The 15065-nt window shown below is 51.4% G+C and overlaps 4 protein-coding genes across 4 annotated transcripts; 2 read left to right on the top strand and 2 right to left on the bottom strand.

The window, feature by feature from the left end:
* The first annotated feature begins 1515 nt into the window (after positions 1 to 1515).
* Positions 1516 to 3750, top strand: TrAFT101_010559 (uncharacterized protein). Its single transcript, XM_024910809.2, has 3 exons — positions 1516 to 1541; positions 1589 to 2790; positions 2958 to 3750. Exons 2-3 carry the CDS (start codon positions 2448 to 2450, stop codon positions 3554 to 3556), a joined length of 942 nt encoding a protein of 313 aa, XP_024755388.2. The 5' UTR covers positions 1516 to 1541; positions 1589 to 2447; the 3' UTR covers positions 3557 to 3750.
* Positions 3751 to 4661: 911 nt separating this feature from the next.
* On the bottom strand, positions 4662 to 4976 carry TrAFT101_010558 (uncharacterized protein; the record flags this gene model as incomplete). The annotated part of the gene is made up of 1 exon (XM_024904209.2): positions 4662 to 4976. One exon carries the CDS (start codon positions 4974 to 4976, stop codon positions 4662 to 4664), a length of 315 nt encoding a protein of 104 aa, XP_024755386.1.
* A 174-nt stretch (positions 4977 to 5150) lies between these two features.
* TrAFT101_010557 (uncharacterized protein) lies at positions 5151 to 6888 on the bottom strand (the record flags this gene model as incomplete). Its single annotated transcript, XM_024904208.2, has 5 exons — positions 5151 to 5761; positions 6022 to 6240; positions 6395 to 6457; positions 6679 to 6732; positions 6798 to 6888. 5 exons carry the CDS (start codon positions 6886 to 6888, stop codon positions 5151 to 5153), a joined length of 1038 nt encoding a protein of 345 aa, XP_024755385.1.
* Positions 6889 to 12848: 5960 nt separating this feature from the next.
* Positions 12849 to 15043, top strand: TrAFT101_010556 (uncharacterized protein). Its single transcript, XM_066129004.1, has one exon. The coding sequence runs from the start codon at positions 12892 to 12894 to the stop codon at positions 14707 to 14709; it is 1818 nt and encodes a 605-aa protein (XP_065985133.1). The 5' UTR covers positions 12849 to 12891; the 3' UTR covers positions 14710 to 15043.
* The last annotated feature ends 22 nt before the right edge of the window (positions 15044 to 15065 follow it).

The following is a 15065-nucleotide window of genomic DNA, read 5'->3' as shown; positions in this document are numbered from 1 at the left end:
TTCATTCTCCTTTCATAACTTCATTCTCCTTTCATTACTTCATTCTCCTTTCATAACTTCATTTCCCTTTCATAACTTCATTCTCCTTTCATAATTTCCTTAAACTTTTCCCCTTTCCACCTTTTGTATCTTTTATTGCTCTTCTTATCATTTTATTCACGCATTACATTACTTGCTATATGCTATCAGGCTGATATTCGTCAAATGCCAAGACGCGCCGCAATGTTGCCGGGAGCCATCCATTTAGCCGCCTGGCCTGGGTCTCTTCAGCTCCATCAACATAAGCGCTGAGGCTGCAAACTAAAGCATCGTTTCAGATGCTTCTTCCCATTTCCATGACGTGTGCCGTCCTGTCACCGTATGCAGTGTAACGGTGTAGCAATGCATTGCATAGCCTTGCCGTGCTGCCGTGCTGCCGTGCTGCCGTACTCCAACATGCAGTATTTCGGCGTGTACATTTCCGGCGCAAAGGGTGCCTTCGCCGCTTCGAGTCTAGAATCCACGACACGCCGCATAATTGCTTCCGCGGCGATTCACGGCGGACCAATGATTTCAGGGATGTAGACGAGCGAAACCACGATATATCGTTACTATATTGGGCAACACGGCAGGGCTTGATCCGATGACACATATGTTAAAGTTGACTTATTGCCAAGAATTACGGGCCTTGGCCAACAAACCAGCCTTGTACAGGCAGTTTCCGTCTTTGTAGAGTTGCTGCGCCTCGTGACATCTGTAAAAGCCATCCGCTTCTTAGAGTACCTAACTATGGAAAAGGTGATATTTATAGGAACGAATAACTAGATGGGTTACTAGCAAGCACATTCAATGAGGCAAACAACTCTCGTATCTGGGTACGAATGTGTAGTACCCAACTTGGCAGCCTTGTCTCCGCCAGATGAGCCTTTTGAAGAGCCTTTATGCCCTTGAACATCGCCATCGTCCATATTCCCTAGCTGATTCTCAGCACACTTGGCAGGGCGCAGGGCTATGCTACAGTTTAGTAGTACAAGGCTACACTATGCTTACATCTCCATCTCATCTCATCTCAAATCAGCTCTTTTTCCATCCCTTGTACGCCATTGGGAGGGCATATGACGCCACATCCGCAAGGCACGATGATACCAGGCGCAGCCAACGCGAGGCGTCATATATCACGATACGCCTCTGATCTTGTTCGGAAGAAGCCGAGCTAAATTTCCACTTCAATCTGACCCACAGAGGAAGAGAATTGAAAAAGTAAGACGGCGTCTCACTGATTTGAAGGCAACACCAAATAAAGTGGCCGAGAGGTGAGATTTCATGGTGCAACACACTCGGCTTACGCAGCCGCATGAACGGAGTTTACTGCGTATATACCTATTCTTCCGTGACACAAGGCAATGCACAGCTTAATAAAGCAGAAATAAGCAATCAAACTAGCCTTACTGAAGCCTCTTGATAAATTTCAGCCCCTCCAATTTTTAATTCTGTATAAGTGAATTGTGCCTTGGATACTATATTACGGTCTTTGGGCTCCAGCAATGTGTCGTGAGGTTTAAGTAAGCACCTCCATGCACTAACGCAACATAAACTAATACTCAAACAGTCATGTTTCTGCAAATTCACAGCCCGTCATTCAGCAATAAACAAAAAGGCTGTGCTACAAGTCCACGGCATCAAATACAAGAGCCACTCCCCAAAAACACCCCTGGGCAAATCCAATCCGCCTCCGCAGTCTCCCAGCCAATCAGCAGCCCCTGACTCGCTCAATTTCGACTAGGATCCCCCTGAAAGCGCCGCAATAGACTGCCCCCCCAAAATTCCCAATTTCCAATTTCAGGGTTCATTTCCTTTTTTGCCGATTACGCTCAAAGAACAAAGGAGGGCCAGTCACTGCAGAAAATCAAACACAAACCGGAAAGGGTAAAAATGATTAGATGATCCACCCCGGGGGGAGGGGAGGGATTTTCGGTAGTACTTTCAATGACAGGAAACTTGAATGTTTTAAGAGGAGGGGCACACTCTCACGCACACACACCCTACTGTTTCTGATGCCACTGGCGTTGGGAATTGAGCGCCCCTTTGTATCAGATTTGTTTCTTGCATGATAGTACGGGGGTAGTTGTTTTGATAGGTAGTAATGCAAGCAAGCAATCAAATCAGAAGAAGAGGCCGCTGGGAGGGAGCTTTTTTTTTTTTTTTTTTTTCTTTTCTTTTTCTAAAAATATTCTATCTGGTAGTGCGTGCGTGCTTTTTTTTTTTTTTTTTGTTTCCATCATACGATTTTTGTTGATCTTTAGGCCCTTCATATAATATCATTTCTGTGTCCTTCTTACATGCTTGATACCCCCTTTGTCATTCTAGACATACAACGAAAACAAAAAAGAAAGTAATATACGCCATTGTATATTACTATTTTCCCTTATTCTGCCAAAAACGCCCATATGACCTGCTATTAGACAGCCATGATCTCCAGCCTCACCACAAAAATCGCCCTCCGCAAAGTCGGCCTCTCAGGCACCAACACCTCCCTAGACTTTTCATCATTCACATCACCATCCTCTTCTTCTCCAGCGTCCAAAAATGACGCCAACAACAACAACAGCAACAACAACTGGTCTTCATGGATGACGCCCAAATCTCTGCCCCTCAAAGTCCACCCGTGGTTCTCGCCGCCACCGCCTCCCGTCAAAGTCGCCCCCGTGCCTCGAATCGGAGACGTCGCGCCGCAAGATCGACAGAGGAGGCTGGAGCTAGGAAGGCGGAATAAATGCCTAGTTGTGTTTCTGAGATGCGTGGGATGTGCTTGTAAGTCAGCAGTCCGGTTCATACATGTATATCTTACACTTGTAGTACAGAAGCCATTTGCCCCCCTCCCCCTCCCACTTACGTTTACACATTTGCACTTACACCTAACATCTATATAAACATATATATACATCACATTTATACTAACATTCATATAACATAAAAAGTCGCCCAAAAAACCTTCCTCACCCTCCGCGCCATCGCAAACCGCCACGCCGGCTCCATCACCTGCATCGCAATCTCCCACGCCTCCTCCCGCGCCACTTCCAAATGGATCGACATGCTCGGCGGCGCCTGGAACGTCCAGATCGTCATCGACCAGGAGCGCGCCATCTACGCCGCCTGGGGGCTCGGCGTCGCCAGCAGCCTGTGGTACGTGCTGGGGCCGACGGCCCAGGTCCAGGCCTGGAAGGAAACCGGCTGGCTGGGGGAGAAGGTGGCGAGCGCGATTGATGTCAAGAGGGGCAGCAGGGCGGAGGAGAGGAGGGTTGAGGCGATATTGACGCCGAGGAAGAAGGGAGGTGCTGCTGCTGCTGTTGCTGCTGCTGCTTCAAGTAATACTAGTAGTAAAGGCAGTGGTGGTGGTGGTGGTGGTGAGAGCGAGACAATCAACGAAAACAACCCTTCGACAGAGCTGGGCAGCAAATGGCAAGAGGCTGGCGCTTTTGCCATCGACGGAACCGGCACCGTCGTCTGGGGAGGCAAGGCCGTGAGGGCAGACGACGTGATGGACCTGGAGGAGGGGGCCAAGTTGCTGATGCTCTGATATGGCTTCTTATGATGGAGGAGACGCGAGATCGATCTCTGGCCAACCTGGCGTTGGAAAAAGAGGATAGAGAAATGTCTTTTCTTTTCTTTTCCTAGTATATATAGAACATGCTTATATGATAGTATATAAATCATCACCACGAATATTCTCTTTGTCATCAGTTGGACTACTAAGCAGCCGGCTTGAAGATAACTCAGCAGCGAGTGATTAAGCTTCTCTCATAACAGGAACAGCAACAGCAACAGCAATAGTCTAATGGCAATTCCAAGTCACGTCAAAGCCTCTCACACAAAACTCACGAAACCCACCAGCGCATTTCGCAAACCAATTTCTCCCATTACATGTATCTTGTACGTTGAACTAATCCCCGCATATCCATTCCACCACTCTTTCCCAATTGCTCTCTTCCTCTTTTTCACTCTCATTAACATCTTTCTTCTCTCCCCAATCAGCGACTGCGCCTGTAATTCCCCCAAACGGTATATAAAGGAGCAGACCTTTGTCAACAGTGAAAGCAACCCCCCAAAATCCATTCCATCCCTTGAAATCAAACAAGACCTTAAAGAAAAAAGAAAAAAACCGTCAAAGAGCCCAAGCCTATTCCCAGAGCCACCCAAAGAGAGAAGAGTAAAAGAAACACCACGCAAAAATTCAAATCAAGTCCTGAAACCCAAAGCTACCTAGTTTTACGCTCAACCCCATTTTTTCCAGCAATGATTTTGTTATTTCCTTCCTCTTTTTTTCATTTTTTTTCTTGGGTGCTTTTATTTTTTGAATTCGTTTTTGCTGCCCCCTTTGGTTATAGAAGCGCCAGGCGTCCTGTTCCATTTCCCTGTCCCCTGCCAACAAAGGCGCAAAAAGTGTATTTCCATTCTTGACAGTTCAACTTACCGACAGCCCAATGGAACGCCTCTCCAAGTTTCCGGGTATTCCTCATCGAAATCCTTTGTTCCACACCAGCAAATGACTGCTCCATGGTCCAAGTTTCCTCTTTCCATCCGTCTCTCATCGGTGGACTTTCTCCTAGTGTCTGTTCAATTTTGTTGTCCCCACCGTCACATATAAGTCGGAGTCACAAAAACTCAAAACAATGAATACGCCGTTATCGTGACCAAGGACGCAACTCCTCGTTTCTGTCCCAATCCTGCGCCAAAAGCAAGATAACTCCTATCCGGATATCTTCATTCCTCTGTCGAGGATCATCCCAATTCCAGATCCCCAGGTATAAGGTAGAGCAAGCCTCCTTTTCTCTTTCCCCCCTTTTGCCTTGATCGTAATCGCCCAGAAATGCCTCGCAATACCTTTCTTCGCCGAATATCGTACCAAAGACTTTAACCCAGCGAAAGCAAAACGCGCGAAGATCGAAATCAACCGCCTTGACCAAAAACGACCGAACCAAAATGCCAAACAGATCCATTCCTTTCCCTCACCTCCAGCGCCTGTTTTTCTACTAATGCAACAATTCAACCTGCTCTTTCTCTTTGCTGTTCAAGCAAGGAAGAAGGAAATAAAAAAAGACAAAAAAAATCACAGAAAAGAATTTACAACGTCCTTTCAACGCCGCCGCCCAATGTGATGACAAAAATGGACTTTAACCCCAGACGCTAGCCTGGGCGCCGAGGCCAGAACCGCCCCAGACACCGTTACCACGGCCCCATCCGCCAGAAGTGGCATGGGGAGTGCTTGAGCGCTTGGCAGAGGCGTTGGCCGTTGGTGTTCCGGTAGGACGAGTTCCGATGGGGGCAACGGCAGCTCCCTGGGAAGACTTGGAGCCAGGGCCGAAATCTCCACGAGGAGGCGATCCGCTGGTCGGGCTGGACGTGCTGGTACGGCTCTGGGAACCGACGGCGTTGTCAAAGACCTTGTTGGTCGGGCCACTGGTCTGAGGGCTGGCAGTGCTTTGGGGTCGCGAGCCGGGATCAGCCGCATTCACATCAACCGCCGATCCGGGTGTTCCCACGTCAGCCTGGGGGACGCGGCCAATGGTGTCAAACGTGAGGGGGGAGTGGCCTCGCAGGCTTGCAGGACCGCTAGGGCCTGGGGCACCAGTGCGGACAGCGCCAGTCTCGTCAATGTAGCCGGCCTTATCCGCAAAGCTGCCTTCGCCATACAAAGCGCTGCGCTGGCGAGCAATGAGCTCACGAGTCTCCTCCTCCGTCATATGCTTGTTTCCCTGCTGGACGGCAACATCAGACAAGACACCTACGTCAGAAGAAGATCCGTTAGCACATATTGCTCACTATCTTCAAACACTGAACATAAACACAATACAAACAGTAGACAGAAATAAAACTCCAGAAAAAGAAAAACAACAAAAAGAGGACTCGGCCAGATAGGCAAGCGTCCATCTTGAACCACCTGTTGGCCAATAACATTTTCTTTATATATTTTTTTTGGTTTGCTTGGGAACCACTTTTTTGAATAGGAAGACAGGAAGTGCTACACAGTTGAGGGAGGCCTACTTCGCTGATATTGCTGCTCCGTGTGGAGGTTTCGGAGCTCACGCTCCCGTTGAGCCGCCATCCTTCTCTTTGCCTGCAAGACCTGCTCCGCCTCGTTGGAGCCTCGAGAAGACTGATGACGCTGGGAAGCATAGAAATTATGGAGATTTGCTCCTTGAGGGCCACGACCGTCATCGAAGTTGTTGACAGAGTGAGCACGAGAGCCACCCATTCGACCATCTATAACAAAAGGGAAACAGCTACGTGGTTAGCTATAGATTTCTTCTAGGGGCCTCATTGAGGCCCTTGCTACTTACTACAGGCAGCAGAAGGAGATGGAGAGGAATGTTGTAGCCAGCAACAGCTTGGTAGCAGTAGGGCATGGAAAACTCACGTCGAGCATTCATCATGTAGCCTTTGCCGGACTTTTGCAAGTTTTCGTGAGCACGATCAACCTCTGTAAATCCACCAGTTAGCCTCTACCCATTATGATGCCAATTGTCGAGCGGCGGTAAGAAGAATAAGAAGAGATGATTGGAGATTGTTGTCATGGTGTTGAACATGGTGTGGACCCGTGGCAGCAGCCCGTGGCGCTTGGCAGAAAAAGAAACGGTATAACTTCAAGCAATAGGCGTTTGTATTCTAAGGGATACAGTATTTCCCCGGCACCACACATACCATCAAATTGATAGGAAAAGGCGTAGTCGTCCTGCGGCTGTGGTCCGTTGGCACCTGTGGGCATCAAAAAGTCAGTTGCAGCGCCCAAAGTCGAGAGGCAGAGGGAGCGCGCAACGTACCTGCGCGAACAGGAGTGGTCGCGCCGTGGTGGTCCCAGTTATTGGGGGCCTGGCTCGGGGCCGACCACTGGGGGTTATCGTAGTAGGACATTGTTTCCGTCGGGGGAGAAGAATCGATCGACCGGCGTGGACAGACGAGGAGGGAGCTGGCGATGGGATGGCTATCGTGTGGGCTGCAAGACTCGGAGGAAGTGTTAGTGGCCAAGATGCGAGATAAAATCCAAAAGTTGCGGTCAAATGCAATTTGTGGGGCGATGGATAGTAGAAAAACGTCGTCATATCAGGTTCCCCACGGCCCAGAGATTGGAACAGCCCGTGGGCTGGGGTGCCGCTGAAGATGCGACATGGCCAGAGGAGAGTGCCTAGTGGCGTGTGTGGCCGAGTGTTGCAGGCCTGGGCAGAGCCGGTGGAGGGGGCGGGATAAAGAAGCGAGGGCCTGGATCAAGCGATCCGGCGATGTGGCAGCGCAAGTTCGGCTGGCAAGCAAGAGGCAAACGCGGGACTCGACTCACCCCCGGGAAACAAGCAGCGCCGTGCGTTGGAGAGGCGGCGAGGGATTCGGCGAGCGGCAGCAATGCGCAAACGTGAGATGGTGCAAGCAGAGGAAAAAGCCGCGGCGCGACGAGACGAGAAAAAAAGAGGCGTCGAATCGTCAAGTAAAGGGGTCTCGGGAGAAATGAAGAACAAAGCGGGGCCGAGCCAAACCACTGCGGGAACCGGCTTAGCGCACAGGTGATTGCTCAAGAGAAGAGCGAGCACGGGGTCGAAGTCGAAGAGTGAGGAAAACGAGCACGAGTTTTGGGGGAATGAAAAAAAAAAAAAAAAAAAAAAAAAAAACAGACGGAAACGATGGAGGGGAGAATTTGCAAAAATTCCGTGATGGAGGAGGGAGAAAAAAACGGAGTAAGGGGAGAGGGAGGGAAAAAAAAAAAAAAAAAAAAGAATTAGAGGCAGGTAGTGGTAATAAACCTGGAAGTGGCCAGAGGATGCCGCACAGGCAGGTGCAACGGGTCAGCGCTCAACAGACACTGTACGGTACAGTGCAGCACCGCTGGAACGATACGCTGACAGGGCCCGTGGAGGAGCAGTAGATGGGGCCAGGCACTATGGATGATTACAAGGTATGGACTACTGCTGCTTGAGCGTCGAGAGGGAGAATGGAGAAAGAGAAGAGGAGTTGAGAAGAAACTGAGGTGATGAGACGGCTGTGTTGCCAGATGGCGATTCATTGGTTGGCAGACGATGGCATCTAATCTGCAGAGTCCAGTCCTCTAATATGCCATGCTTGACTTGTAGCAACCCAACTCAAAGTGCTTACTGCTACTGGAATCATTGGTGCTATCAACAGTAGGCACATACAAGAATGGCTAGCTATACATGAATGTTTATGATTGTCATGGTGGCTCTCGCAGGGCTTTATTGTTCTTTCTGGATAATACAAGCTTTCCCGTCATCTCGTGCACCCGTCACATCCTCAGCGTGCCTGGCATATGAATCGCACCCATCCATATCATCAACCACCTCTCACTCAAGAGGCAATTTCCGAGTACCTGTACCGCTATCTGCTCTGCTCCGCATCTCCACTGCGAATGGCTCGATCTTGGCATGCACCGCTGGCTGACCAAGAAACTATACCTCCGTGCAAGTGTGGCCATGTCCATCCCATCCGTCCATTGCACCCGCAGACTTGCCTTAGCCTCCCGTAGGCTCGGGGCGCCACTTTTGATTCGATAGCGAGCTTCACAGCTGGACTCGCCGATGCAGCTCTTAGGGCTTTTTTGGGGCCCTGTATTGGGGGCCTTTTCTTCATTGGAGAGGCCATCCGGGTGGTGTCATGCGCCGGGAGTCGACGGGGCTGGAGACGCAAAGATTGGGAGACGAAGACAGTAAGCGGGTGCACTGTGCGATGCCAGGACAGGGGGGTTTGGCGGTTGTTCCAGCGGTGCTTCCAGAGCATCTGCGCGCCTGTCCGTCCCCACGCGGGCGGGCAGCATGAGCTCAATGCTATGTTCAGCACTTGCTTGTACTCGATTGCCGACGTGAGAGTGAAGGCGAGAGTGTGAGTGAGGCGAGGGGTACGAAGCATGAGGCGTGAGTTCGCAATCCAAAAGCATCACCGAGCCCGGCACAGAACAGCCACGGCACAGCGGTACAGCGTGCTGCTGGAATCACCGCGCCCGCTCTGGGCTCAGCCTTACAAGGCGCAAGGCTTCACAGCGCGGGCCTTGACGCTGCACCAGGACCAGGTGCTGTGCAGAGTCCATGCACAGAGCATTCGATACTGCATGTACAACCTCCCGTAGCACTTCACGTATAGACTCCGACAAGACATGGCCTCAAAGGCAGAGCAGTCGTGATATCGACTTGACCCGTACGCGCCCGGTTCAGCTCACAAGCACAGATACAGGCAGAGCCACAAACCCGCTGTTTTCCACCCCCTGGTCCGCCACAAACCCGCTTGGGGCTTCTACGGAGCGGCCTCTTTTGTCTTCCTCTGCTCCCTCTCCCTTTCCAGGCCCCCTCCCAAGCCATTAATTTTACAAACTCGTATCGGCCTTGGTGCGTTGCTCAGCTGCTCGTACTAGTAGTACTTGTATGACTGATAACAAGTATGGGGCATCTGAACCTCATGTCGACCTGATATTACTCTCATTGCGGTGGACCCTTGACCCGAATTAGCCCACGTAGATTCTGCGACTAGACGTCATGGTTCCTCTCGACTGCCTCGACAGATATTACAGCTGCTGCTACATGTACTCCGCACGCAATATGTAACTACCTAGTACATACTACGAGCAGTGCTGCTCACTACTGTAGCATTGCCACAGGTAGGTTGACACGGACAGTAAAACGACTGTTAGAGCACCATCTCTCTGCCAATCTTCCAGGTGGCCCTGTTTCCTTCGTCGGAGTTGTTTGTGGGGTACAATGGAGGGGCCGCTGCGAAATCTCCAATGTATGCACCAGCGTTGTGGCCATCAAGACGGATATTTGACTCCATTCGTCACGACTTGCGCGCCGCCTGGCCCCGGGCTATGTCCGGATTTGCGGCTCGTCTCATGATTGAGCCGATTCATCTGATTCCAAAAAAAGGGCAATTCCGGATACCTACCTTAGTAGGTACCTACAGTATTACACGTAGACTACCGCGCGGCGTGACTAAACGCTGGCGATATCTGTAAGTGGGAGGCCTACCCACCAAACACCGGCCGACTTATTATCTGCTTGCATCGACTTTGCGTTGGATTCGAAATGGAAAAAAAAAACAAGAAGCAGAGAAATATTTCTCTCAAGCATTTCTGCCTTGGCACAGATAACTTTAGGCCCCGAGTTCCCGCAGCGGCCCGCCCAAGGCGCGTGTTATTTGGGTTTGGCCGTTGTAGCCTCTTCCGCCACGCCACGCCGCAATCCGATGCTCTGTGCTAGTAGGTAGGTACATGTCAGCTATGTGCCACCATATAAGCAAGAGATGTAGCATCGTCGTCTGTGCCTTGGGCCCAAGCCTGGCGGCGTGTCTAAAAAGCAAAGTCTATTCGCCATACCGGCCGTCTGGGCCATGACTCTGTCAACTGCCAAATACAGGCAGTAACTTCACGTTGTAGTAAGTAAATGGCACATGTAGCATGTACATCAGGTACATCATGGTTACAGGTAACAACCAACCTGTTGAAGGCAGGCGAGCTCATCCGGCTTCAACGCCGCCTACCAACGCCGTTGGCGCTGTGCATCTCCCTCTCCGCCGTCTGGCCTCTTCTCTGGCTCACGCGGCAACCGGCGAGGCAGCGTGATAGGCTCGTGTCTGCACTGGCCCTTCGGTCCAAGCCGCCAGTCTCTCCACTCGCCCGCTTTATGCATCCAGCGTGCATGAATCACCTTCAGCCGGGGCTTTTACACAGAAGTCCTCTCTTTTCTTACGGAGTAGGTATTAGCACTCCTGATTTTTTTTTTTTTTTTTTTTTTTTTTTTTTTTTTAAATTCCTTATCCGGTGAGTGAGCCAATAGTTGGGAGGAGAGGAGGGGATCATTCAATTTGAAGCCAGACACTGTGATGACGCAAAGGCTCCGAAACAAAACAAAAAAGCATGATGCGCATACATGTACTTCGTGCAATGCCTTGTCTTATCTTACTACCATGTCTGTGGCCTATGAGGCGGAGTCCATGGAGATGCTACAGAGACATGGAATCAGTTAAATAACCAGAAATCACAGCACAGCTGGACACCCAGGATCAGATATCCGCCTCTTGCTCTCAGCACCAACTTCAACCAAGTTGGAAGCCAACCGTCTGACGTAACGAGTACCACGTACAATACCTACATCTAGTATCCATCGAAGGTTCCAACACCTCCCGGTGCCAAGTGCGGGGATCCCAGCTTCATTTATCCTCCTCGCCCTCGAAATGGCCCGAGAAGTAGCACGTTTCTGGCACTTGGACGGCAGCTTGCGTGGTATCTTGGCGGCATAATGTCTCTACTAGCAGCAGTATTGTTACCAATAATACCTCAAAACTTGCTTCCGGGCCAACAGCCAGCAAGAGTGCTGCCAATTACTCGTTCCATACACTGTGCACGCTGCAAGGCGGTGCCGTCCGCCATAAAAGTAATAGACGGGCTCGATACCAGTACTACTAGTAGTAACACCGGGCGTCCGGAGGGTTTTCCCCGCCATTCTCAATCCCATGTCTCATCCTATCTTCTTTTTATCGTTACAGGTATCGTCTACGGAAAGACTATAGATAGAGTCTATATCAAATAGACCGCTTGCACCAGCAGCTGGCTCTTTACTGCCAGACGGGGAAACTCTCCACCATTGCTTCGAGAAGCAGTCGATCATCTGGAAGGGCATCTGCTCCATTTCACCGATATCGACGCATCAGCGCAGAATTAGAGCTGCCAACAACTGCAACCGCATGCACAAGCACATCGCTAATGCACCTCAAGGGGGCACTTCTGTAAGCTGTGAGGCTAAGGTGGGCGATGCATCGCCATGGCACGTTGTATCGACGGTATGCCGATGTGATGCCTGTTGCGCACAGACGGGGGGCTTAGGATTCCGAAGGCTTATTTAGAGTTTTTCCAACTGTAACTATTCTTCTATCCTGTTGGCCCCGTGGATGGAAGCGTCGAAGATATGTTGGCCCCCGTGATATTGTGTTAGTAATAGTAAGCCATGCATCAAAGTCTGTGGCTGGACTTTCATCATGCAAGGGAGCTATATAAGAGTGACCTGTCATATATTTTGGTAAGAAAGAAGAAAAAAAGCAAAATATTTTGCAGTACAGTTCAAGTATCTGCCAAAATTCAACTGCGAGGCATGGAAGTAGTTCTTTCAGTCTACCAATTGTTACATGTAGTACAAGGATATCAAATTACCGTCGAGGTTGGCTGCGAAACTACTAACTTACATATAGAAACAGGTAGGGGCTCATAGATTCGTTTGTCCAACCCAATACCTTTACATCCTTCAACTTTACATTCAAATATCGCCATCTCCGTAATTATAATCCATAGCTACTCCAAAAAAAAAAAAAAAAAAAAATTACTGTCTGGTTGCATGTCTACCTGAGATGTGCCATCGTTGCTTTGCCACCACTCCGTCGTTGGCCACGAAAGCTGCCAAAGCTGTCGTACCCTAGAGCTGAGCGAGGCTTGCGCGCAACAGCTCTGTATATTGTGGCATTTCAAAATAAAAAGCATAATGGCAATAAGCTCAAAAATCTTACCTGTACCTTGCTCTCCATTATCTCTTTAGCTCTATATGTGCACAAGCCCTAGGTGTAAATTAAGAATCTTTGTCGGTACAGCCGTTGGTCAGCTTCTCCGTGCCCAGACTTTCTTATCGTGTAGTGCCTTTTTTTTTTTTTTCTTTCTTCTTTTCACTAGTAAAAGGTACTTGTCGCAGTACCCAAAGATACCCACAATCCGCCCACCAGCCTTCTAGACTAAGCATGTACCGATTGCTAGCACCATCCCGCCTCTGTCTACGTCATCGACCAATCCCGCCGTGCGCCATCCCCCGTACCAGCGCCTTCGTCTCGTCCCTTTCGCGTCCCGCAAATGCATCTCTCGATAGCCTCACTCGCCGCGCCGCCGCCATGCCCTCGTCCTCCAAGTCGAAGCCCGCCGCGCGCATCTCCGCCCGGGCGCTGCCCTCGCCCGACGACGCCTCGTCCGACTCAGAGCTCGAGCTGGACCCGGTAGCAGCAGACGACGACGACGACGACGCTGCGTCCTCAGCGCCCGACTCGCCTCTGCTCGCCCCCACCACCACGCAGCCCAGATGGCTCCAGGCCGCGCAGCCGAAATGGCTCCGCGCAGACCGGATCAGCCGGTGCGCGCGGTGGTGGCGCCGCATCCTCGCCTCGCTGGCTGCGCTGCTGCCGCCCCGGCGGTCCTGGCCGTTCGCTGCGCTGGTCGTCGTCTCGGCCTATGCGCTGCTGTGCGTCGTGCGTGGCGTCCCGCTGCTGGCCTCGCCGCTGCCGCCGTACTCGGGGCCCTACGGCGTCGGGGCCGTCGACGTCGAGATTGCGCTGGAGAAGCCGAGGCGCATCTCCGAGACCGTCTTCAAGAGCAATGGCGAGCCGGCGTTTGAGCACCGCACGACGCTCTTCAGCCTCTACTACCCCGTCGACAAGAGCGTCAAGGAGCGCAGGAGGAGGCATGACTGGTTTGCGAGGCCGTTAAGCCTGCTTGCGGCTGGATATGCAAAGTACGCACACGTCAACAACTTCTTTATCCGGCCGATATTCACATTTGGGCTGTGGTTGGTCGCGGGCGGCATCACAATTCCTGCCAAGGTTGATGCGCCACTGCTGGGAACGACCATCACGGTAAAGACACAAGTAGAGTCGACACAAGGAGAGTCGACAAAAGTCGAGTTAAGAAAGAGAGAGGATGCCGAACAATTCCCCGTCATGGTCTTCTCTCACGGAGATGCCAGCTCAAGAAGGGATTACACCCACTACGTCGGCGAGCTCGCCAGCCGCGGATACGTCATCGCAGCGGTTGAGCATCGAGACGGCAGCTGTCCCGGCTCTCTCATGAGAATCAAAGGAGAAAAGGACAAGCAACTCTTGCACTTTAAAGAGGCCGAACTCCTCTCCGACCCTCCGATGGACACGGAAAAATACAAGCAAGAACAGCTTGCCTTCCGCGATGCCGAAATCCTAGAAACCATCAACATCCTCCGCGCCATCAACAGCGGCCAAGGCGACGACATATTCAACCGCAACTCCCGCTCCGAGGGTTCCTACCTACACAGCTGGACCGGCCGCCTCGACTTTGGCAATCTCACCATCGGAGGCCACTCCTTTGGCGCCACCGGCGCTCTCCAGGCCCTCAAGCATGCTCCCTCGGACATCAACCCTGCCATCGGCGGCGTCATCCTCGACCCCGGCAAGCAGAGCGGGCCCCTCAACGCCGTCATCGACGTGCCCCTCCTCATCGTCCACTCCGACTCCTGGTCCAAGCAGCACAGCGCCTTCTACAACCGCCCGCACTTCGACACCGTCAAGGACCTCGCCCTCAGTGTCCTCAGACGCATCCCCAGCCACTCGTCCTGGTTCCTCACCAGCATCGGCACATCCCACCCCAGCGTCTCGGATGCTCCCCTGATAGAACCTCTGCTGCTTAGCTGGACTACCGGCGCAAGTCTCGACACCAAGGAAGCCTTGGAGGAGTACGTCGGCGTGACGGATGACTTTTGGCATTTTCTGCGCACGACCCGCACCGTCAACTCGTCTCTCACCGACGGCGTAGTGCACAGGGGCGAGATGCGAGGCATACTCGCCGAAAAGGTCACGCACGAACAGTACGGGAAGTGGGTTAGCAAAGAGCGCAAAGCCGAGTTTCCAAAGCCCCTAGCCAGGCTTTGGGAAGTCCACGTCAGCCCCGTGGCCGACGAAGGCGAGTAAAATTAATGATGGATGACGACTTTTCGCGTTTTTTGATAGCTGGGGGGGGGGGGGGGGGGGAAGCGGGGGCGATATACTGACTGCCTTTTTTTTTTTTAAGTATCCTTTTAGAGAGTCCTCTCTTCCCCTAATTTCCTTTGATCCGACTACCCATAGATGTCCGCAAGAACACACTTGTATAATAGCGAGTTATAAAGCACGAAAGAGATGGCTGGGATTCAGCCTGGTATACACCTAGAATATACCTACTACCCGCCTAGATAATATTTAATTGAATTAAATTACAACACATAAAAACCAACAGTTCCCTAGGCGGGAGATGGAGTCCGATGATGGGGCACAAAAACTTACAAAAC

The sequence above is a fragment of the Trichoderma asperellum genome, chromosome 6, assembly GCF_020647865.1.
Source record: "Trichoderma asperellum chromosome 6, complete sequence".
Taxonomy (NCBI): Eukaryota; Fungi; Ascomycota; class Sordariomycetes; order Hypocreales; family Hypocreaceae; genus Trichoderma; species Trichoderma asperellum.
Note: the sequence above shows the minus strand (reverse complement) of the source record. Positions and strands in the feature narration are given on the sequence as shown.